The sequence below is a fragment of the Lepidothrix coronata genome, unplaced genomic scaffold (genome assembly GCF_001604755.1).
Source record: "Lepidothrix coronata isolate B3197 unplaced genomic scaffold, Lepidothrix_coronata-1.0 Scaffold209, whole genome shotgun sequence".
Taxonomy (NCBI): Eukaryota; Metazoa; Chordata; class Aves; order Passeriformes; family Pipridae; genus Lepidothrix; species Lepidothrix coronata.
Genome location: NW_016690389.1, coordinates 13,403 through 37,124, shown reverse-complemented (window position 1 = coordinate 37,124; position 23,722 = coordinate 13,403). Strand labels below are relative to the sequence as shown.

Sequence of the window (23,722 nt, the reverse complement as noted above, 5' to 3'; positions counted from 1 at the left end):
AAACTGAACTGTCTGGCAACAGTCAGAAATATTTTATATCTCTGAAATGTGGGTCTTTGCAATTTGTTAGACATCTGCACTTTAAAAATCTGAAAACTAGGTTAGAGTTTTGGCTATGTCATTGGCTTCAAATTTACTTTATTCCTGTGTAAATTGGTTGATGACAATAACAGGAAAAGTATCTGGCAGTTCTTCAGCAGAGCCCTTGTTATGTAATTTTAATTTACTAGAAACTTACTGCACAGTATTTGTCTTATGTACACTTACCATTGTGAATATTTGACTCCATTACTGTTGTCCCATGTTTTCAAATATAGAATTGTTAAGGTTAGAAAAGACTTCTAAGATTATCAAGTCCAACCATTATCTTAGCACCACCATGTTCACCACTAAAGCATAACCCCAGGTGCCACATCCACATGCCTTTTGAACACTTTCAGGGATGGTGCCTGCGCCACTTCCCTGGGCAGCCTGTCCCAATGCCTGACCAACCTTTCAGTGAAGTAGTTCCCATGTCTTGTTCACTCTACCTGCTTTTTACTATCTGTAATTAGCTTGTTGTCAGCCTTGTGTAGATTTTTCTAGACATGGTAATGAAATTCAAGCAGTATATTTCCTTAGTAAATGGAAGAACATAAAGAGCACTTATTTACTCTTAACCGTTTTTCCCTTTTAATTGTAACCAAACTGGTTTGTCTAACTTTCCACCAATAACAGGAGGTTATTGGTATTTTGAGTGGGTTCATGGGGAATTGCTCTAGTTCTGTGCTTTAGAAGTGACATGAACTTTAATACAGTAACTTTCACAGACATACTGGCTGTTGATATTTGTGTGTTAATGCTTGTAGGTTATTCACTTCAGAAAGCATCTAAAACTACCAAGAGAGTTAGTAAACCTGTCACTGGATTGGCCCAGTCTCACCTGACATTTGTGAAACCACAGAAAACAGGTAGGCAGAATCCTGGTATTTAGTAAAACAGTATACACTGAACCAAATGTCACAGTTGTGGTAGTGCTAATGTCTGGTAAGACCTAGCTGGTTAGAGTTGAGATGAAATGGAAGATTGTACCTAAAATGAATCAATATTTAGTAGAATAATATATGTAACCTTTTGTGATCTGTTTTGACTACTCAAAATTGGTTGCAACACACAGCCAGCTGAAGGTAAATGTTACTTTCTTCCCGTTTTACCTGTAAATCTAAAAGCTACATTGCAGCTTACTGCTGGTTATCAATTAAATGCCTCTTCCATACTTGACAACATTTTAAGACAACAGTAGAATACCTAAGAGGAAAAAATTTCTTATCAGGAAGATAATAATTTTTCAGAGTTAAGAATACTAAGTTGATCTGATGAGAAAAATGCATCTATACAATGGTTCTTCCTGGTTGTAAGCCAGCTCAATTTGGATTTGCCCCATTACAAATGGCCTGGATTCTAGATATCTTATCTTAGTTCTAGTGCTTTAATAACTCAATCCACATTTTTTGGCTGAAATTTATTAAATAGTGGCTGTTCTCAGTCACCAAAGATTCCAAGAATCCACTTTTTTCTGCTATAGTGCTAAATGGAATGTCAAACATTAATCCTTTCCACAATGAAATGTATACTGGTTATCAAATATTTCAAGAACTGCAAAGACTTACAGTTTGTTTGTTTGTTTTTTTTGAAGTCATCCCTAGGCACCCAATGCCTTTTGCAGCTAAAAACATGTTTTATGATGAACGTTGGAAGGAGAAGCAGCAACGAGGTTTCACTTGGTGGTTAAATTTTGTACTTACCCCAGATGACTTCAGTGTAAAAACAAATACCTCACAAGGTAAGAGTGCAAGAATTTTAATTTTTTCTTTTAGTATTCTTAAACATTATATAACATACTTTATTAATATTGATGAATAGTAGTAGTACACGCTTCACACTAAACCTTTTCAGAGTCATATTTTTCCCCTTCTTATAACTGTGGATGGCACACTTGCTTATGGCAAGCACAGCACACCACACACCTGCATGGGGAGTGTGCTCCACAAGGAGAATGCACTGGAATATGTGGCTGCAGCTCTCCTCAGTGGATGCTGGGTGAGGAATCCCCCCTGCTAGCAAACATTATAGCTGACACTTTACTAAAATAATGGTAACCTACTTTTTCCTCTATCTTTAGCTTTAATTGAAGAAAATTAAGAGTGTACCATTGATCTTAAAACTGAATTTCTAGCACTGCTCACTTATGAAATAATCATTGTTATATTAAATGCTTGACTAGTATACCTGTACTTGGCAGTAAATGTTTAGTACAACAGCTGACAAGCTTCCTGAGGGATAAATCATTAGTCGGAAGGAAAATAGCAAAATGTCTACTGAGACGTGGGCAAAAGCTACCTTTATTTGAGATGTAAATACATACGTTTTGTGTGTGTTTAAACAGTAAATGCAGCCGCTCTTATCTTGGGAGAAGAGAACCATCACAAAATGAGCCTTCCTAAAGCACCAACGAAAGATGAAGCATCTCTAAAGGCCTATACGGCTCGTCGGAAGCTGAATAAGCTGCGCCGTGAAGCCTGTCGTTTGTTCACCTCTGAAACAATGGTCAGAGCTATTAAGAAACTGGAAGTTGAGATTGAAACTAGACGCTTGCTAGTTCGTAGAGACAGACACCTCTGGAAAGATATAGGTAGGAGTACTACAGCTTGGCATTCTCTCTTTTCTTCTAAGTAGAAAAAGGATTATTTGCACATTAATTTGATTTAAATTAAAATTGATTAATAGAAATTTTTGCATTAATACAAAATGTTTGCTGGATCTAATATTACAAGATGCTCTCTTGCAGGAGAGAGGCAGAAAGTACTCAACTGGCTTTTGTCTTACAACCCTTTGTGGCTGCGTATAGGTCTGGAGGTCAGTGCACTGTGTATAGTCTATAATCTAAGTTTAAAGGACATCTAGCAATTGGGATTGGTTTGGGTTTCTTTGTATTTTCTCTCTTACTAATTCAGGTAGGTTCAATTCAGTTATAGCTTATTTATGTATCTTTTAAAGTGTTACAAGATACTTGCTTTGAAAAAGTGTTTACCTTATTAAGAAGGAAAATATTTAATCAAGGAAAGTAGAAGTTAATTCCCTGACCAATAACACAAAAGCATTTCCCTATCAATTTCAGTCTACTAAACAGAAGAAGAATGGAGTTGTCTTAAAGAAATTCCTGATTGATTCCTAAGATGTAGATGATTATACATACTCTGAAATAAGATTTGATTTTCTGAAACGTCCTTTGGCTTTACCCTTCAGTGACTCATTTGAAAACTGTTGGATTTTTAGAGACTAATTACCATTTACTACTTCTGAATTTCAATAATATATATTATTAAAAAAAATTCCATAGTGTTTAACATAATTTTAACCATTTCTGCTTTTTTTCCCCCCTCCTTTCTTATTAGACTGTTTATGGAGAACTGATAGCATTGGAGAGTAATAGTGATGTTATGGGTTTAGCAATATTTATCCTTAATCGCCTGCTCTGGAACCCTGACATTGCAGCTGAATACAGACATCCCACTGTGCCTCACCTTTACCGAGAGGGTAATTACTGCTTCCAGAATAATTCATTTTTAGCATTTAATTTTTAAACCATCACTTAATGGGTTCTGTCTTTTTAGGTCATGAAGAAGCTTTGTCGAAATTCACACTGAAAAAATTGCTGCTGTTAGTTTGCTTTCTGGATTGTGCCAAACAGTCCAGGATGATTGAACATGACCCTTGCCTCTTTTGTAAGGATGCAGAGTTCAAGGTAAGAGAGCTGTGATTTGGTATCTCCCTCCAATATTGTATTAAGACTCCATGTAGAATGTTGGTTTTTTTTTTAATCTGACTATGTACTTAAACAAGTCCTGACTGTTTAGCCTTTTGCATGAACATTCTCAACATACTGTCTCATGGTCACGTAATGGAATTCCCAAGAAAATTCTGAGGTATTGGTTCTGTAGGAAGGACTCCACTGTCCTGCATTATTCAACTTCCCTCTCTGAATCTGAGCTTCTGCATTATTTTTAAATATTACTCTAGGATGCTGCAGCTGACCTTAAGCTGCAGGTCAGTTTGATGGACTCTTCTCTTTGTTTTTTCTGTTATTTTGCTGTGATAAGAAAGACTATGGAACATCTGTTATACAAAGGCTTTGATTAACAATATTACATTTGTACTGTGTAGACAGACAGACGGAGAAAAAGGTATTCCTGAATTTGGTGGTGCTTTTAGTGACATGGCAGCCAGGTATGATGACAATTAAAGCTGAGTAAACTGGCCAAAAATAGATTTTTTTAAAAAAAATATAATTTTAAGTATTAGACAAGGAAACATGAAATGCAGTTTGGGAGAAATTCTGCTTGACAAATATCACAGTGTTAAGATTATCTTATTTTTCTTTTTCTTTTTCTTAATTTTAGTCTAGCAAAGACCTTCTGCTTGCATTTTCCCGGGACTTCCTGAGTGGTGAAGGTGACCTTTCCCGCCATCTCGGTTTCCTAGGACTACCTGTCTGCCATATTCAAACATCACTTGATGAATTTGATTTTGCTGTAACAAATCTGGCTGTGGACTTACAGTGTGGCATTCGTCTCGTGTGCGTTGATACAGAATTATTTTGAAATACTTATTTTCTTTTATATAATACTGAATGTGAGCCCAGCAAAGGCATTAAACTGTGAAATTACCTTTGTTAGGAGAACGGTGGAGCTTCTGACCAAAAACTGGAATCTTTCAAAACAACTGAGAGTTCCTGCAATAAGTCGTCTACAGAAAATGCATAACGTTGATATTGTTCTCAATGTCCTTAAAGAGCGAGGAATACACTTGAAAGATGAAAATGGTAAGGCCTAGAAATCAGGGTTATTCTAAGTACATCAGGTAACTAGTGCACATTCCAACCTCTTTGTTTATTTGACAGGTGCTTCAATTGACTCCAGGGATATTGTGGATAGACACAGAGAACGAACATTAGCACTCCTGTGGAAAATTGTCTTTGCCTTCCAGGTACTATTCAATTACTTATTTTGTTTGTTTGGTACCAGTTACAAACAAGCAATAATGAAAACAACCAATCTTTCAGGAATATTTATTGTCTGTGAAAACCTCTACTAATCAAATTTTAGACTGAAGTTATTTATATGTTATTTATATTTATGTGAACTTTATATGTTCAAAGTTCTGTGCAAGCTTTGGCTGAACTGCTCAGTGTTCCCTAACAGTACAGCTTGGATAACATTTTAGCTGTGGTTTTTCTTGTATGCATTCATACAATTTTTGGAAAAAAGATGAACTTCTGAGTTTATGCTGTATACTAGCAAAATTGATACTTAAAAGTAAAATAATGTTAATCTCAAAGTGCTAGTAAACTCCTACTAACTGAAAAGGACATTTTGAGCTTATAGAGTAAGCTCTGAAGCTATAGCTCTTCTGCTTTTTTTTCCATTCATCAAATTGACTGTTTCATATAAAACATTCTTGAAATAAGAGCGAAGATTCCTTAGGCATTACTGCAATGGCATTTCAAAGCCACTGAAAAAAATAATAGAGGAAGCAAAAATAGTTTTCTTAAACTGTTTTAAGAGTTAACTTGTGTTGGATGGTATTTTAAAAATAAGTATGCAGCTGACAAATCCAGCTGGAAGGAACATAACATATGGAAGGTAAAATAAGATAAAAGTTGAGGTGGAAATTCACCACTAAGTAGTCAGAAATATAACTGCAATTAACTATATGTAAAACAAGAATATGAAAGAGTATAGACATAGAACTATCAGTAAGCCAGAAAACATCATAAAAATCAGATGTAATTATTTTCTTTCTTAGCTACTTTTACACTATTGAGTAGTTACCTTCCTTGAGTTAGTTCTCCTGATGCATGACTCATAGTTAAATTGCTTTTGATTGAACAAATAATTTCAGTGAGTAGTGGCTTTATCCAAGCCCTGTGGATAAAGCCACTTGTTCTCCAAATCTTCTCACACCCTTACAACACCAGCTGAAGTCCTCTCAGAATCCCTTAAATGAGGAGGAGTGGTGTGTGGGCTCAGTGGAATTGCAGATGAGACTCTGAAATTGTTGTTTCCTCTGAGACTCTGGTGAAATTACACAGGCTGTTTCAGGGAAAATTTCCCTGTTTCTCCCAGCTGTTAACTAATGAAGTAACTGTTCTCCCACAAAACAGTGGGAGGCTAGATTCTAGGGCTTTTTTTTGCTGCCATCTATGCTGGAAAGTCCAGATTATCCTCTGCTGATTCTGTGTAGCAGGTACTGCTAAGTAGGAAGTGTGGTTTCTCTTTACAATCCCCCGGCTGAAGCCTCTGCATCTAGTAGCTGCAATGCCTGACATGTCAGATTGCTGACGTGTCATTTTTTTTTTTTCTTAGGTGGATGTTTTTCTGAATGTGGAACAGTTAAAAGAAGAAATTGAGTTTTTGAATAACTCACACAAGAGAAAAGCACAATTAAGTGCTCTCAAGACTTTTCCAAACTCTGTTAGAGTACAAGAAGACAATGATAACTCCTCACTTCAGAGTTACAGTGAAAGTGTAAAGCTCCTGATGGCGTGGGTTAATGCTGTTTGTGGATTTTACAATATCAAGGTAAGTAGTTTTGTGTGTACTTCAACAAGTACATCCTGTGCTGTCATAATTCTTCACAGAACAGAGTTCTTCAAACTATCAAATACGTAGTAGCAGCCAATAATAATTAGTTTTAAATATCATTCTGGACTTTGTTTAATCTGATTTGAAATAACCATCATTCTGTGAGTTTAGCTGCAGCTCTCTTTTTAAACAAATTTGAGCAAAAGGATTTCCCCTTCCAGTTAGTCTTATGCATAAAATTGCTTTTTAAAACTAGAAGGTTTTTTGCTGGAATGAGAGTTGTTTGTGTATTTTTAATGAGTATTTGTTGTACAAGTATTTGTTCATAGAATGTTCACTGTTTATAGGAACTATGAGAATTAAACTGATGTTAGGGATAAGGTCAATTCCTCTCCTCAGAGATGCTTGTTTAGAAAGGACATGTTTGCTTCCTCCAAGAAGGGAAGCACTGGTCAGACGCGTGTCTCTGATGGGAATACAGTCACAGCTGCTAGTTTTAATAAAGGGTGAAACAGAGCACTTAGGACTGATGCAAGTTCAGAACTTATTTCTGCATTAAAAACCTAGTGTAAAGGTATCTAAAGAAGTCTATTGGGAATGCTTCTGTAGAAAGATTGGTTTCTCTTTGGTTTCTTAAATGTTTCCCTTGTATATTTACTATATAATGATTCACATCTATTTTGTTTCTGGTTTCTCACAGCTGTATGTTACGGTACAGCAAATGTTCAAAGGAAACACTAGTTCCAAATTTTTTTTTGGTCAAAGATAATTTGCACTTGGCCACCTTCAAAGGTACAAAGAACAAACTCTATTTCCAGTTACTGGTAACAGAAACTGAAGGAAGTTGTATCTTGCTATATTTTATTTTAATAGGTTGAAAATTTCACAGTGTGTTTCTCAGATGGGAGAGTATTATGTCATTTGATTCATCATTATCATCCATGTTACGTGCCTTTGGAAGCTGTGTGCCAGCGAACAACTCAAACAGTAGAATGCTCAAGAACTGTTAGAGTGGGACTAAACTCTTCCTCCTCATCAGAGTCAGATACTTCTCTAAATGTTATGGAAGAAATGTTTGATCAAAGTGAGTTATTTGATGCACAGAAGTTCATGTTAAATCTATTTGGTTTATGCACAATTTTGATTTGGCTTATGTTTTCTCTTTACAAAGCTGTAACTCCCTCAGTCCTACACAAGGAACTCCTGGACAACGAAAAGAAAAACTTCCAACTGATCAATGCTGCAGTTTCTGACCTAGGCGGAATACCAGCAATGATTCATCACTCAGACATGTCAAATACAATTCCTGATGAGAAGGTAAAATGCCTTTAGAGTTGATGTAAATGTGTTCTGCCCTCCTGTGAACGTGTTCTGCTCTTCTGTATAGCCCTAACTTGCTGTGTTCTGTGTCTGTATAGGTTGTTATTACCTACCTGTCATTCCTGTGTTCGCGGCTTCTTGATCTGCGGCACGAAACTCGAGCTGCACGAATAATTCAGTCTGCTTGGAGGAATTACAGGCTGAAAAGGGAACTGAAACTTTATCAGGTACTCTTTGCTTGTGCAATATTCATACCTTCTACTTTGAGAAATAATAAATAAAGGATATAAATTCATTGGGATATACAGGTTTATTGGTATTGGCATTTAAATGAATGAGTACCATTTTTATCATCAAAACGTGGCTTTCTTGGTGGTGTAATTACTAACACAAAAAAGGAAGTAGCTAATTTTTAATTCCTATTCATGTCTACAGGATGAGAAGAGTAATTAAACTTCTGCATGGATTTACTATATTTGTTTAGAAGCTAAACTTCACCAGTGTTTTGAATTGAATTTCATTAGTGTTTTATTTCTTGCTTTTCTAGTAGTTATATCAGAACTTCTGAGGGTTTTAAAAGTATGACACCATTAAGACACCTCTGTGTCTTACTGAGATACATATTATTTGATGTTGGAACAGTGTTGAAGTTGAAATATTGTAAAAATCTCTGGTGTAGCGGGGGACAGAGGTTGTATTTATGTAGGCTTTTTTATCTCCAGGTGTTTTTTTTTTTTTACTTTTTAAAATCTACACAACCTTAATAATGACAAAACATTCCCTTTGCAATTCTTTTGAAATAACTAATAGTAAAGATGCTGGTAGGCAGAGAAAGAATCAAAACCACTTAGGCATTGCCGGCATTATTTTTTAAAAATAATCTTACAGTGTACTCACATATGCTTTGCACTGTGGTAGGATAGGCTAGTAGTGGAATGATCTAAATATCGATGTGTTACATTTGTTAGTTGCTTCTTTTACTTTGATGTGCACCAGTTTGTTACTACAATCTCTGGGTTACAACAAATGCTGGTTGGTTTGAGCAAACAAAACTCTGGGATAGATGGTCATGAGCTGATCTGACTATCCTTATACTCTTTTATATTATTTAAATATAGCTAGAGAGCACTCTGGCGTGTTCCATTACTGAGGGTATCTTAAACTGTTATGAATGAGAACTAAAACTGAGGCTTAAAAATGGGTTGCATAGGAATGCTTAAAAATTGTTTTTTAAAGAAGAGTGATGAAGGCAGGAGGATGCAAATTTAAGTGATAGCAGCCTTTTAAAAAGTATCCAAATAAAATGTTCTGTCTCAAAAAAATTCTTTTACTATAGTGAAGAAAAGCTGTGTATCAACAAGCCTAATTTTTAAGAGATTGCTCTAGATAGTTAATCACATCAAAAATTTGAGTGAAAATTCCAATCCTAATTGTTCAGTTGAAATGGCTCTTTGTAGGAAAGAGACAGAGCTGCTCGGATAATTCAGAAATCTGCAATAAACTTCTTGTCTCATCGACACATCCTGAAGAGAGTGAATGCAGCTATTTCCATCCAGAAGCACTGGAGAGGATACTTGGCCAGGATGACTTTTTTCAATCTGAAAAAGGAAAAACTGGAGGAAGCCAGAAGTAAATCTGCCACAGTCATTCAGGTAATACAATTTAAAGTTAGATTTCACAGCTACACAGCATGGAAACCTCTTTGAAACTTTAAAGAAAGAGTGTTGCTGAGGACCATTTGTTCAACTTGCAGCAACTGATGCCTTCATGAAGTGTAATACTTTTTTTTTTTACTTTTTTTTCCCCCCTCTACTTTTGAGATGTTTTAATAACTTTCTCTCTTCAGGGAGAGATAGTAATGTGTTATTAAATTAAAAATTGCTCCTTCTTAGTGAATATTCTAGAACACCGTAAACATTAAAACACTGGGCCTTAAACTAGTCAGTGTCAAGGGACTAATCAGATTGTGTTGGCTTTCCTCTTTGCAGCTGTTGATCATTACTTAAACGGGGTTTTACAAAAAATTAAAAATTGTTCTCCTAGTGTTGTGTTACCTACAGTGGGCACAGACTGGCAGACATTAGTTACCAATGGTAGTTGGGCAGCTAATTCAGTTTCTCAAGATACTTTTGCCACTATTACCCAAAGCTAAACATTACACTCTTAAGACTTTTTAGAATGGTTGTTAAAAGAAACGCTGATTTATCAAATAGTTTAAAAGGGAATGTGGTGTTGGCAGGGCAAATTTAGTCTTTTCGGAGAATTTAAGATGCTTTAAAAAAAGCAATGATTCAAGCATTTGGCTTTTGCTTTTTGTTTTGATGTGGTGTGGTTTTTTTTTAAATCATTATTATTATTATTGGGGGGTTTGTTTGTTTTTTTTGTTTTGTGGGTTTTGGTTTTGGATCTTTGTTTGTTTTTGTTTGGGGTGGTTTTGTTTGGTTAGTTTTTGTTTGATTTGTTTGTAAAGTAGATTTCTGGGCTTACCTTCCTAGGGATTAAATGGGAATAAAGAAATCTTGAAAAGTCTGAAGATGATTGTCCTCAAATTTGGGCTTAACTCGAGATACTATAAAGAAAATACAAAATTTTCTTTTTTTTTCCTGCAGGCTTATTGGAGGAGATACTCTGCTAGGAAAAGATATTTACGACTAAGATACTATGTCATTTTTATACAAGCAAGGATAAGGATGGTGAAGTCTGTTGCTGCATATAAGCGAATTGTTTGGGCTACTGTTACAATTCAGAGTCATCTGCGTGCATCTAAGTTGGCAAAAAAAGATCGACAGAGATACAAAATCTTAAAGTCTTCAGCACTTACTATTCAGTCTGCATTCAGAAGATGGAGAAAACACAAAATTCAACAGAAAATTAAAGCGACTTTAGTACTTCAGACTTATTTCCGAAAATGGCAATCTTCAAAACTGGCTAAGAGAAGGAGGGCTGCCCTTGTCATACAGTCTTGGTACAGGATGCACAGAGACCTGAAACAATACCTATGTATTAAGCAAAATGTTATCAAGATTCAGGCTTGGTACAGGTGTCAGCTGGCCAGACGTGTTTACCAGGAACACAGGGCAAAGATAGTGATAATTCAGCAGTATTACAGAGCTTATAAACTAGGGAAAACTGAGAGAGAGCACTATTTACAAAAGCGTGCAGCAGTGATAGTTCTCCAAGCTGCTTTTAGAGGCATGAAGGCACGTAAGCTGTACAGGCAGACAAAAGCAGTTTGTGTTGTTCAATCTCTGTGGAGAATGAAACAAGAGAAACAAAGATTTCTGCGATTAAAAAAATCTGTTACTACATTGCAGTCACACGTGAGGAAATACCAGCAAGTGAAAAGATACAAAGAGATTAAAAATGCTGTTTCTGTAATTCAAACTCGGTATAGGGCACATATCGCCTCTAAAAAAGCAACTGCTTCTTTCCAGAGGATGCGCCTGGCTGCCATTGTTCTCCAGTCTGCCTACAGAGGGATGGAAGCTCGGAAAGAGGCTCGCATGTTGCGAGCCGTGATCAAAATTCAGGCAAGTTACCGTGCTTATGTCGTCCAGAAGAGATTTAAAAACTTGAAAGGCGCGACAGTAAAGATTCAAGCTTTTGTAAAGATGTGGCAAGCACGTAAACATTATTGCGCTTTAAGGGAGGCAACACTTTATGTCCAGCGAAGGTATCAGTCTCATAGATATGCTCTTCAACTTAAAGAAGATTTTAGGAAATTGAAGGAAGCTTGCATAAGAATTCAGGCTGTAGTTCGAGGCTATCTTGTCAGGAAACAAATACAGAGGTGGAGGGAGACTGCAGTTTTTCTTCAGGCCTGCTACAGAATGAGAAGGGTCAGGCAACGGTACTTAACCATCTATAGGGCTGCCATTGTCGTTCAACAACATTATCGTGCATACAAAAAACAATGGTGTCAGAGGCAGGAATTCTTGCAAGTTAAAAAAGCAACTGTGTGCTTACAGGCAGCCTACCGGGGTTATAAAACACGCAAAAAGCTTAAACTTGAATATAGAGCTGCTGTTAAAATTCAGACTGCTTTTAGAGCTCATGCTGCACGAAAGAAACACAAAGCAGTGGTTCAAGCCTCCATTGTGATTCAGAGGTGGTACAGAAATTGTAGGACTGGTAACAGGCAAAGACGGAACTTCTTAATGACAAGAACAGCAGTGCTTTCTTTACAAGCAGCTTTTCGTGGCTGGAAGGTTCGAAAGCAGATTCGAAGACAGCATGTTGCTGCTACTGTGATACAGTCTGCCTTCAGAAAATTCATGGCTCTGAAAAAGTTCAGGCTTGTGAGCCATGCTGTGCTAACTATTCAGAGGCGTTACAGGGCCAGTGTTATGGGCCAGAAACAACGGCAAGAATACATTCAGCTGCGTAACTCTGTAATGCGTCTTCAGGCAATATGGAGGGGGAAAACTGTGAGAAAAACAATTCAGAAGCAGAACAATCTTGCAACAGTTATTCAGACCTATTACAGGATGCATGTAAATCAACTAAAATACAAGAAACTAAGACAAGCCACTCTAGTGATTCAGAAATACTTCAGAGCTTACTGTATGAAAAAAACCCAACGTGCAATTTATCTAAAAACAAAGGCAGCTGTGTTAGTCTTGCAGTCTGCTTACCGTGGAATGACTGTGAGAAAACAACTGAAAAAACTAAACAAAGCTGCTACAACTATACAAGTTGCCTTCAGATCTTACCTGACCAAGAAGGAATATGAAAGACTTAGATCTGCAGCTATAGCTATGCAAAGGCGTTATCGTGCGATTATTCATGCTAAATGTCAAAGGCAGAGATATTTGTCTTTAAAAAGAGCCACAGTCAAAATGCAGGCGGTTTACAGAGGTGTAAGAGTCAGGCGACAAGTGCAGCATATGCATCAAGCAGCTGTTTGCATCCAAGCCACGTTTAAGATGCATCAGATGAACATAAAATACCAGTCAATGAGAATGGCAGCAATTAGAATTCAAAGACAGTATAGGGCGTTTGGTTTAGGCAAAGTACAGCGCAAAAAGTACTTGGAACTAAAGAAGTCTATCATAATCCTTCAGGCTGCTTGCAGAGGCATGAAAGTCCGACAAGACTTAAAAACTATGCATCAGTCAGCAGCAGTAATACAGTCTTATTATCGAATGCACAGACAACAGAGGGATTTCAGAAAATTGTTGCTGGCAACTAAGCAGATTCAGCAGTGGTTCCGTGCTTGTAAGGAGAGAAATGCACAAGTTCACAAGTATATGATGGTGAAAAATGCTGTAGTACGCATCCAGGCTGCGTTCCGTGGTATGAAAACAAGAAGACTTATCAGAACTATGAGTGAATCAGCTGTGATTATTCAAAGAAGATTTAGAACTTTTCTTGAAAGGAAACGTTTTCTTTCCGTTAAGGCAGCTGCTGTTGTAATTCAGAGAAAATACAGAGCAACAAAACTGGCAAAAATTCAGCATCAAAAATATCTCTCTTTCCTTAATGCTGCTGTTATCATACAGTCTGTTTATAGAGGATTTGTGGTAAGGAAAAAAATGCAGCAAAAGCATCAAGCTGCTACAGTTATTCAAGCAATGTTAAGAATGCATAAAATTTACACTTCTTATCAAGAAGTCAAACGTGCTTCACTAATCATACAGCAACATTATCGAGCTTACAGGGAAGGGACGCATGTGAGAGAAAGATATTTAAAACTGTACAATTCTGTTTTAGTACTTCAAGCTGCCTATAGAGGAATGAAAACAAGATGCTTCTTGAGGAAAAGACATGAGGCAGCACTTACAATACAGAGAAACTACCGAATGTATAGGCAGCACCGTCATTACAGAAAACTTAAGTGGGCAGCCCAGCTAATACAGAAGAGATACAGAGCCCATAAGCTAAGGAAAGTTGCAGTACAGCGTTACTCTTCATTAAAGAAAGCAGCAGCTTGTATCCAGAAGGCCTTTCGAGCCATGCGAGCAAGAAAACAACAGCAAGAAATGCACTGTGCTGCTACTGTTGTTCAGAAAAATTTTAAAGCTTTTAGAGAACGTCAGAGATACCTCTCTCTTAAAGCAGCTACACTTATCTTTCAGAGAAGATACAGAGCTTTGCTTCTGTCAAGACAGCATACTTTGGAATATCGTTCTCTTCGTAGAGCAACTATTTGTATACAGGCTGTGTACAAAGGTATCAGGGTGCGGAACAGCATCAAGCACATGCATTTAGCTGCCAGTGCAATACAGTCAGCCTATAGAATGCACAGGGATAGAAAGTCCTATCAAAATATGAGAACTGCAGCTATTGTTATACAGAGCTACTATAGATCCTACATGAAAGGAAAGAACCAACAGAAGGAATATCTGACAATGAAGAATTCTGTTCTTGTTATTCAAGCATCATACAGAGGCATGAAGGCACGGCAGAAACTGAAAGTCATGCATGTTTCAGCCACTGTAATACAGTCTAGTTATCGCATGTACATACAGCATAGGCATTACAAACAGTTGTGCCAGGCTGTCAGAGTCATACAGCAGAGGTTCAGAGCCAAAATGGCAAAAGAAGCTGACGTGAAAAACTACGCAAAAATGAAAAAGGCTGTCGTCTGCCTTCAAGCTGCTTTTCGCGCTAAAAAAGCCAGGCAGTTGTATAAAGCCAATGTTGCCGCGCGGTGCATTCAGTCATTCTTACGAATGTGCAGAGACAGGAGACGTTTTCTTGAAAAGAAGTCAGCAGTAATAACGATCCAGTCAATGTTCCGATGCCAAAGAACAAGGACTCGCTATAAATTGATCCGGAGTTCAGCAATTGCTATTCAGAGGTGGTACAGATCGTGTCACAGGGCTCGTTTACAGAGAGCAGAGTATTTGGCTCAAAGGCAAGCAATAGTCATTATTCAGTCTGCCTTCCGTGGTTTGAAAGCAAGAAAAATAGCAAGGCAACTACGAGCTGCAAGAAAGGTTCAGTCTTTTCTTCGGATGACTGTGCAACATAGAAAATATGTTCAACTTAGAAGAGCAGCTATTACTTTACAAGCCTATTACTTAATGCGTAAAACTCAATCACAGTATACAAGCTATAAAAAAGCAGCAGTTGTCTTACAGCGGTGCTACCGATCCCACTTGACTGTGAAACACCAAAGAATGGCTTACTTACAAACCCGGAGGAACATTATCATTGTGCAGGCTAGAGTCAGAGGATTCATTGAAAAGAAGAGGTTTCACAAAGTTAAAGAAAGCACAATAAAAATTCAGGTACTTTGGAATGAATAGTCATGGGGTTTGGGTGTGGTTTTCTTAATTTGTGGGTGCTTTTAAGATTTACTGGTCTTGCAAACCACAGTTTAAAGCTCAAGAAGAATCAATTTCTGAAGTGTACTACATGGCAGATGTATAAAGCTTACTGCCACAGTGCACAGAGATAAGGTTCTTTAGGTCAGAACTGACTTTCCCCTGTATACTGATAGCTTAGGGAATGTTTTATTTGATTAGAATATGAATGAAAGCTGTCTTGATGTATTGAAATGAGAAGGTACTGGTAGTGAGTATAAAGTGAAGTAAATGACAAAAATTTACTTTAGACTTTCTTTAAGACTTAGACTTCTTTAAGACTTCATGTCTTCCCTTTAGAAAGACATGAATCAATCAAGTGAGTCCTTCTAGGTTTATTAAATGTCCCTAGACTAATTTGAGTGCCTAGGTAACAATCTGAAGAGGAATTTAAGGACAGAAATTCACTCAAATCAGGGAGGAAAGGGAAATGATGGTGATGATAACAATAATAAGGGGCTCTGAGCAACTTGATCTAATGGCATCCTTGCCCATGGTATGTGGGTTAGAAGTAGATGATCTTTAAAGTTCCCTTCCAACCGAAATAATTCTCTGAGAATTTCTTAGGTTGCTATTATTATCTTGTTGGAAAGCACATGCTGTGCTTAACAGATAAGAAAACAGGTGTGCTTTCCTTATCTCCATATTTTGGGGGAAACTGGTAGCCTCTTGCTTATTTTTCTGAATGTTTAACTTATGTATCCTGAACAATGTAAATATGATTACTTTGCTTAAAAAGTAAAAAAAAAAACTCATTGTGAAATCAGAAATGTATTATAATGTTTTTCTAACAAGTCATTGAGTACAGCTCTACTTAAAAATATGGAAATGCTCCCAGTCAATACCATGCAAGTGGTTAAATATTCTAAGAATTATGTCTTTTTCTTTTAAGGCATTTTTCCGTGGATTTCTTGAGAGAAAGAAATACCTTCGGTGCAAGTTTTCTGCTGTACTAATACAGCAGCACTACAGAGCCCATCGGATGCGGCATATTGAACAACAAAGATACCATCAAATGAAAAGAGCTGCCATTAGAATTCAGGTAATCATAAAAGCAGGTTTTGTTGGGGTTTGGTTTGGTTATTTTTTTTTTTCTTTTTTAAATCTCTCGTATTTGTTTCTTCACAATGTAGTTATTTTTGCCAACATTAAAGAGAGTTGCATTAGTGGATTTTCCCTGAATGTGTTTCACTTGCTTTCGAAGACATCTTCTAGTTGTGAGAAATTAGATATTTATAATACTGTAGAAATGAGAATCCCGAAAGCTGTTCGCGGTGCCGTGACTTTTTTCCTTTTAATCTTGTTTGGTCCCTTAAACAAATAAAACCCTCAAGTTTTCAATATTTTTTTTTTTTTATATGTTTAATAGGCAGCATATAGAGGATATAAAGCCAGGCAGTGGGTTAACAAAATGAGAGCAGCACAAGTAATCCAAGCCTGGTTTCGAGGTCGCAAAGCACGAAAGGAATATGCAGCTGTGGTAAAAGCTGCACTTGTTATTCAGAGTCACTTCAGGACAAAGCAGCTGCGGACTTGGTAACACTGAATTTGATATCAATTTCTCTACTTTCAAAGCTTTTATTATATAATTATTGCACCTCTTGGTGCGGGTGGAGTTATTCTCTTGTGTGAGATTTTCATTATGTTTAATTATTTTTCTGGAATGGAAGCTCCCTCACAAACTTAAATTTTGTTTATTGTGGATCTAGAAAAGAGTAGGCCTTGATATTTTTTTTTTCAGTTCTCTTTCTCAAGAAGGATGTTCTGAATGTTGTTAAAATTCCAGCATAAAACTAATAAGTTGAAGAGCTCTTTCAGTACACTCCATAATGGAATAGTTCAATTAGTTTACATTTATTTTGCTGTGAGATGCTTTTGTGATAAATGCTCTACTAGATCAGCCTGACAGCTCATCTCATTCTGAACCATGTCCCATGCCAGTAGCAGCAGAGGATGCTGCTTAGGGATATGTTAACCTGACCACTTGCTGCTTTCCCAGATCCTCCCTCAGCATCCCTGCTTGTTAAACATCCTTGCCTATTATCCTTTCATGGACCTGTAGTATGTAGTCTGTCCAATGCTTTCAAGCTGCTGTCTCCTTTGACAGCAAGTTAAAGAAGTACCTACTGTGGTAAAATTGAAAGTATCTTCTATTTAAAATCAGTCTTCCTGCCAACATTTCTAGGTATCCCCTGGTTTTTGGTGTTCTAAGATTTGGTTGATAATGGCTCTGCTTTCACAATATCTATCTTAATAATTTTGTAAGCCATCACTGTTTTCTTATTTAAAACTGCATTTTTTATGTTAGGTTTTTGGAAATGAAATTCTGTGTCCTTACCATCCAAAGAAGATGGAGAGCAACCCTCACAGCACGAGTGATTCGGCATCACTTTCTGGCAACTAAGAATGCTGCAGTTAAGATTCAGCTGGTATATAGACAGTACAGGGCTAGAAAACTACTAAGAAAGGTATGTTTTCACTTGCACTCTGATATGTCATGGTTGCTTTAAAAGTTTTCCATATATTTGAGTGATTTTTGTCAATGATGTACAGAATCATAGAAAAGGTGGGACCAGAACAAAGATTTTTCAAACCAAAACTGTTCAATCTTCAAAATATTAAATATCCTTTTTGTATTAAGTAGCAGGGTTGATTCCTGGTTTTGAACAGTACCAGTTGTTGAATTACCCCTTACTATACTGATACCAAAATAAAATGCCAAATTTTTTGCTGGCTTTGTTATTTACAAAGGATTAAGTTCAATTGCTCATATTTGACCCCATTTAGGTGAAGACCTTCCAAATTGTGAAAGTGTATTTTGATATGAACCAGTACTTCATGTGTTTGCTGGTATTTCTTATTCCATTTTTGTTCTTATGATGGGAAAAAAAGAAACAGATCTAAAAATAAATATATATATATTGATCATAACACAAATGAACAGAAGTTTAATCATCAACTCGTTCTTTAAAATCTCTTTCAGAAGCTTCAGGCTGCATGTTTGATCCAAAAAGCATATAGAGGTTTCAAGGCAAGAAGGAAATTTGTTCAACAAAAAGCTGCTGCTGTAATTATCCAAAAACATCTGCGGGCTTGGCAGGAAGGCCGGCTTCAATTTATGAAATACAATAAGACTAGAAGAGCTGTCATTAAACTGCAAGCATTTATACGGGGTTATTTGGTCAGAAAAAAGGTTGGTATAGTTCAAATTAAAACTGTGCTTTTGATGTAAAATACCTCTAGAGCAGCATTAATTCTGACTGGCAAGAAGAGGAAAACCTGATTTCTTGTTGTTGAAATCAAGTTCTTATTGGCTGCTTTGAGTATTGGGTGAGTCAAAATAGATCAAAACACAGTTTGATCCTTTTCTCACAATCCTTTAGAACTAAAGTAGGTTTTCATTGTTGGGTGTTTTTTAGCTTCTGAGGTCTTTTGGGGCTTACCTATAACTGATACTTCTGCACATACAGGCTTACAACGAAATTGTTCTCTGCTATGTATTAATGTTATTGCTTACAATCCCTTCTGTGTTATCATTTAGATTAGAGATCTAGTACTGAAGAAAGCTAGCTTGCTTTAGTTCTGAGGTAATGACCTCCAAGGGGATTTTCCAGCATCTAATAGTATATTGCTGTGTACTATGTTCTTTGTATAGACAATCAGCTACCTCAGAGTATAAAAATTAATAATCCTTGTATTGTTTTCCTTCTACAGATTTCAGAACAGAAACAAAAAAAGAGACTACTTCATTTTACAGCAGCTGCATATCATCATCTCTCTGCAATTAAAATTCAAAGGGCATATAGGATTCATCTCACCTTAAAACTTGCACAAAACCAGATCTCATCTGTTCTTATAATACAGGTTAGTCTAAGGCCAAATGCTTTTCTGTAATGTAGTCTAATTTCTTTTCTGTGAGCTAAGCTGTAACACTAAGACACTGTAGTTCCTTTGCACATGAACATAAAGCTAAGTTATGGAGTTACTAAATAATTATTATTAAATAATGATGCTTATACCAAGCTAACCATATTAGGATGGGTCTCAGCAAGTTCTGCAGCACTTTAAAGCTGAGGATGGATTGGAAAGTTTCTTTCCTTCAGACCTTCAAGCTTGCTAAAGGAATCTGAGTGCTGTCTTAGCCTATTTCTTTACATCCTACTGGAAGTAGGAAAGATCAGACACAACAGCCTGTAAGGTTTGGGAAATGCAGAGCATCTCTTTACGTGAACAATCCCCTGGGATACAATGATTTATTTGGTTGGATGTTTCTCATCTTCTAGGGCTACCAAAGCCTGTTGCAGCGTTTTAATATAACCATGTTTTACTTATTTAAAACGAGATCAAAAATCAGGTCTTTATTGTAGCACTACCTAATTGTAAAAATTATCTTCATGTCTCCAAACTGACCATTAACATAGTTCCACTACTGGAAGATTAGCATTGGTTAAATGGAGAGGCTGAAATGGGAACCCCGAAATAGCTGTTCTCTAGTCTAGGATCTTATGGCAAACTTTGGCCCTCTACTCTTCCATATATACAAGTCTGTTATCTCTCCACATAAGTTAGATTTTCCCTTTAGGGCAAGAGAAAATTGGGTGGAAGAGGGTTTTTTTGCTCTGATTTGGTGCAGGGTACCCTGTCTCCCTTCTTTATATAGGAAGGAAACAGAGCTGGGAAATTAGTAAAGTGGAGTAATGTTTTTAAAAGGTAGCCAAGAGAAATCAAGCTTCTAGGTCATAGTAATGCTGGACACAAGCATAAATTGGGAGGGGAGTGGCTGGAGAGCAGCTCTTCAGAGAGGGATCTGGGTGGCTCATTGACAGCAGCTCAGTGTGGGTATGCCCTGGCAGCCCAGAGGACAAACCCCATCTCAGGGTGAATCAGGCACAGCATGACAGCCCTCAGAGGAACTGATTGCCCTGCTGTGTGCAGTGATGGTGTGGCCTCACCTGGGGTACTATGTGCAGTTCTTCAGTAAAGAAGGATGTGAAGGTACTCAAATGCATCCAGAGGAGGGCAGTGAAGCTGGGGAAAGGGCTGAAAGACATGTCCTCTGAGGAGCAGCTCAGAACTTTGGGTTTATCTAGTCTGGAGAGAGGAAGGCTGACCTCATTGCTCTCTACAGCTTCCTGAGGAGGAGAAGTGGAAGGTTGAGGTGCTGATCTCTCCTCCCTGTAATCCAGTGATAGGACACATGGAAATGGTTCAAAGCTTTACCAGAAGAGGTTTAGATTGCACATTAGGAAGCATTTCTTTACTGAGAGGGTGATCAAACACCAGAACAGTCTTCCTAGAGAGGTGGCTGATGCCCCAAGCATGTCAGTGTTAAAGAGGCATTTGGACAATGCCCTTAATAACATACTTCATCTTTTGGTCAGCCCTGCAGTAGTCAGGCAGTTGGACTAGATGATGATTGTAGGTCCCTTCTAACTGAAAACAATTCCAGCTATCCACGTCTCTACCCTTCCTTCTCTACCTTTCTCTTCTCAGAATTCTTCCCTAAGAGCTCCTAATTAAGATTTCATTCTGAAGTCTTGCATTTCAGCTACCCCAAGGCCAATCAGAATCATAGAGGTTATATGTGTGCTAGGGACATTTGTAGTGCCTGCATCTGCCGAAGTTCATCTTAAAACACTTCCTCAGTTTTTATCAATGCTCATTTAGGGTGGGAAAAGGGAATTTAGGGGAAAAGTAATAAATAAAAAAAAAATACTTTAATTTTAAACAGAGATGGTTCCGAGCAAAAATGCAACGGAAGAGATTTCTAAGAGATTATCAAAGAATCATTCTATTACAACGTACCATTCGAGGCTGGCTGAATCACAGACGTGATGCAGCAACCATAATCCAGCGAAATGTGCAAAGATTCCTTGCTTGCAGACGTAGGAGAAAATTTGCAGTTGGAATAATTAAATTTCAGGTAAATACCTCCTGTAAGAAAATGGCACTTATATAATTCTTATTTTTATTTTCTGATTTTTCTCTCGTGGGTTTTTGGGGAGAGGAAAAATGTTTACTTTGGTTGATGAATTTATCAGTTAAATTACAAGCCAAGTTAGCTTCTGTTTAGACATGAAAGCTAAAGGCAAACAGATTAAGTAATATTAAGTAGATACTGGTTGCAGTGCCTTTGCTGGGAATGTGTGTGGAGTGTATATAAACAGGCGTTTTTTTGCCTTTTGTCTTGAAAATCCTGTATTTGAACGATTAAACACTGAGTGGTAATTACGTAAATTTCAATACCCAAGATCATTGAAATACTTTGTCAGACTTGTGTAAAAACTGATTTGAAGTAGTAATGGAAGTTCTCATGTATTGTCTCTTGTTTATTACTTTTTTCTTTTTGGGGAAATTCCTTTTCTGTAGGCATTGTGGAGAGGATATTCTTGGAGAAAGACTAATGACACAGCAAAAACTAAAGCTTTACGGCGCAGTTTAGAAAAGGCTAATGAAAAGAGCAGAGAAGAAAACAAACTGTGCAACAGAACTGCAACTGCAATTGAATACCTTCTAAAATACAAACATCTCTCTTACATTCTTGCAGCATTAAAGCATCTTGGTCAGTATTTTGTCTTAATAACTGATAGATTTCCAGGATGATAGGCACTAGAGCTTTTCAGCTGAGAAGAGTTCATAATGATATTTAGGCTTTCTGCATGATTCTAAAATGTGAACATGTTTGAGACTATAATGGGGGCTTTTTCCAGACTGAAATTAGATTATTGATTTCATAACAATATTTAAATGGCTATGTAGAAAAGGAAATCCTGTATGATTGCTCTAATTTCCTGTCAGTCCTAGTAATGCTATACCTAAGTTTATTATTATGTTTACTATCAGTGTATGTTTTCTGTGGATCATTTTGTCTGCATAGTTTTTAGTCTGGAATATCAAAACTATTGATTTAGAAATACTTGTTTAAATCAATAAGTGAAGTTTTTACTTCTTTGCACTTCTACTTAAAAATAGAGAAAATCTTGGTTTCCAATTAAATTGCTTGAACTTCAGAGTTTTCTTTACTTTTTTTTTCCCTTTAATTGTCACAGAGGTGGCTACCAGGTTGTCCTCACTGTGTTGTGAAAACATGGCCCAGAGCAGAGCAATCTTCAGTATTTTTGTTCTGATTCGAAGTTGCAACCGGAGTGTTCCATGCATGGATGTGATCAGATATTCAGTTCAGGTTCTACTTAATGTTTCAAAGGTAATTTAATATTTTCTTTTGCAGAGTTATAAGCAGTAGGCTTATTTATCGTAGTACTTGGGAAAGGTACCTTCTTATAACATGTTACAATTGTGTAACATACAGAAGTGATTTTTATTGCTTGGATGCCAGATTAACTACAAATTTATTCTAGGGGAGAATATGGACTTTACTTTTTTCTTTAACCTCTAACTATTAACTTCTAAAAAGATGTTTTAGAGGTCTGTCTATATAAGTTCTCTTGTCTCTTTCTTATATAACAGTATGAAAGAACTACTCAAGCAGTTTATGATGCAGAAAATTCTATAGATACTTTACTAGACCTCCTGCAAATGTACAGAGGGAAAGCTGGGGACAAAGTTTCAGAGAAAGGAGGAAGCATTTTCACAAAGACCTGTTGTTTGTTGGCCATCCTTTCAAAGGACTCAAAAAGAGCTTTGGTAAGACTTAAATGCTTTGGGTTTAATGGTTTGATTTAACACACTTTTCCTACATATTTTTGGTGGTATTTGTAATTTTTTTTCTTTCTCTCTCTGCCATACCTATTAGGGCTATTTTAAATAAACTGGTTTAAAAAAAAAAAAGCTTTTCCAAGATGGTGAAAACACTCATATTTTCTTGATTTGTGAAGCTGCTTTTGAACTTGTGGTGGTAACTGTGTGCTGTTTTCACCTCTTCTCAGGAAATCCGAGGCATGCCAAGAACTGTTCCTTGCATTCAAAGCCTGTATAAACTTACAGCTCGGAAACACAGAATGGATGCAGAGAGAACACTTGTGAAGCAGAAAACAAACACTGTCTTAGGTGGAAGTTGTTATGTTCCAGTAACTCCTTTAAGAATAAAAACAGTTTCAAAGTAAGTGCTTAAAAAATTTAGTCTTCTGTTTCTGCTGTGGCAATGTAATATTTTATTGACAAGCCACTAATGTTTTCACAGAATTAAACCGGATTGGGTCTTGAGGAAAGATAACATGCGAGAAATCGTGGATCCTCTGCAAGCAATTCTGATGGTGATGGACACACTTGGTATTGCCTGCTACTGAAATGTAAATGATGTATAGGAAAATGTATTTGTACAGTATGTATGTGTTAGTAGTTGGCTAAATGATTTTAAAAGAAAGCAAATAAGTGTCAAGCTGTCCTTGGAAATGTATTTTCAAATCGTGGTTAGTATTTTGGTAACTCTTTGTATTGTATACAGTTTTGAAACCCTGTTTTGTACTACCAAAAGCCATTTAACAATAAAATCACTTTATTGGATTTTAC

At 36.9% G+C, this 23,722-nt stretch overlaps 1 protein-coding gene across 2 annotated transcripts in view; it reads left to right on the top strand.

The window, feature by feature from the left end:
- ASPM (abnormal spindle microtubule assembly) overlaps positions 1–23,721 on the top strand; it is a 27,995-nt gene extending 4,274 nt beyond the window's left edge. The window contains exons 4-29 of one of the 2 annotated variants that reach the window (XM_017832950.1): positions 849–950; positions 1,676–1,822; positions 2,426–2,671; positions 2,828–2,895; positions 3,435–3,576; positions 3,654–3,784; positions 4,440–4,615; positions 4,716–4,861; positions 4,940–5,025; positions 6,405–6,620; positions 7,497–7,707; positions 7,795–7,940; positions 8,042–8,170; positions 9,401–9,595; positions 10,553–15,178; positions 16,146–16,295; positions 16,623–16,789; positions 17,562–17,721; positions 18,237–18,446; positions 18,968–19,117; positions 20,985–21,176; positions 21,623–21,815; positions 22,303–22,457; positions 22,721–22,897; positions 23,140–23,312; positions 23,394–23,721. In XM_017832950.1, the coding sequence (XP_017688439.1) occupies positions 849–950; positions 1,676–1,822; positions 2,426–2,671; positions 2,828–2,895; positions 3,435–3,576; positions 3,654–3,784; positions 4,440–4,615; positions 4,716–4,861; positions 4,940–5,025; positions 6,405–6,620; positions 7,497–7,707; positions 7,795–7,940; positions 8,042–8,170; positions 9,401–9,595; positions 10,553–15,178; positions 16,146–16,295; positions 16,623–16,789; positions 17,562–17,721; positions 18,237–18,446; positions 18,968–19,117; positions 20,985–21,176; positions 21,623–21,815; positions 22,303–22,457; positions 22,721–22,897; positions 23,140–23,312; positions 23,394–23,499 (8,600 nt within the window). In that variant the 3' untranslated portion in view covers positions 23,500–23,721. Of the gene's footprint in view, positions 1–848; positions 951–1,675; positions 1,823–2,425; positions 2,672–2,827; positions 2,896–3,434; positions 3,577–3,653; positions 3,785–4,439; positions 4,616–4,715; positions 4,862–4,939; positions 5,026–6,404; positions 6,621–7,496; positions 7,708–7,794; positions 7,941–8,041; positions 8,171–9,400; positions 9,596–10,552; positions 15,179–16,145; positions 16,296–16,622; positions 16,790–17,561; positions 17,722–18,236; positions 18,447–18,965; positions 19,118–20,984; positions 21,177–21,622; positions 21,816–22,302; positions 22,458–22,720; positions 22,898–23,139; positions 23,313–23,393 lie in introns of those variants that run through there. The other variant, XR_001877716.1, reaches the window with a different exon arrangement.
- The last annotated feature ends 1 nt before the right edge of the window (position 23,722 follows it).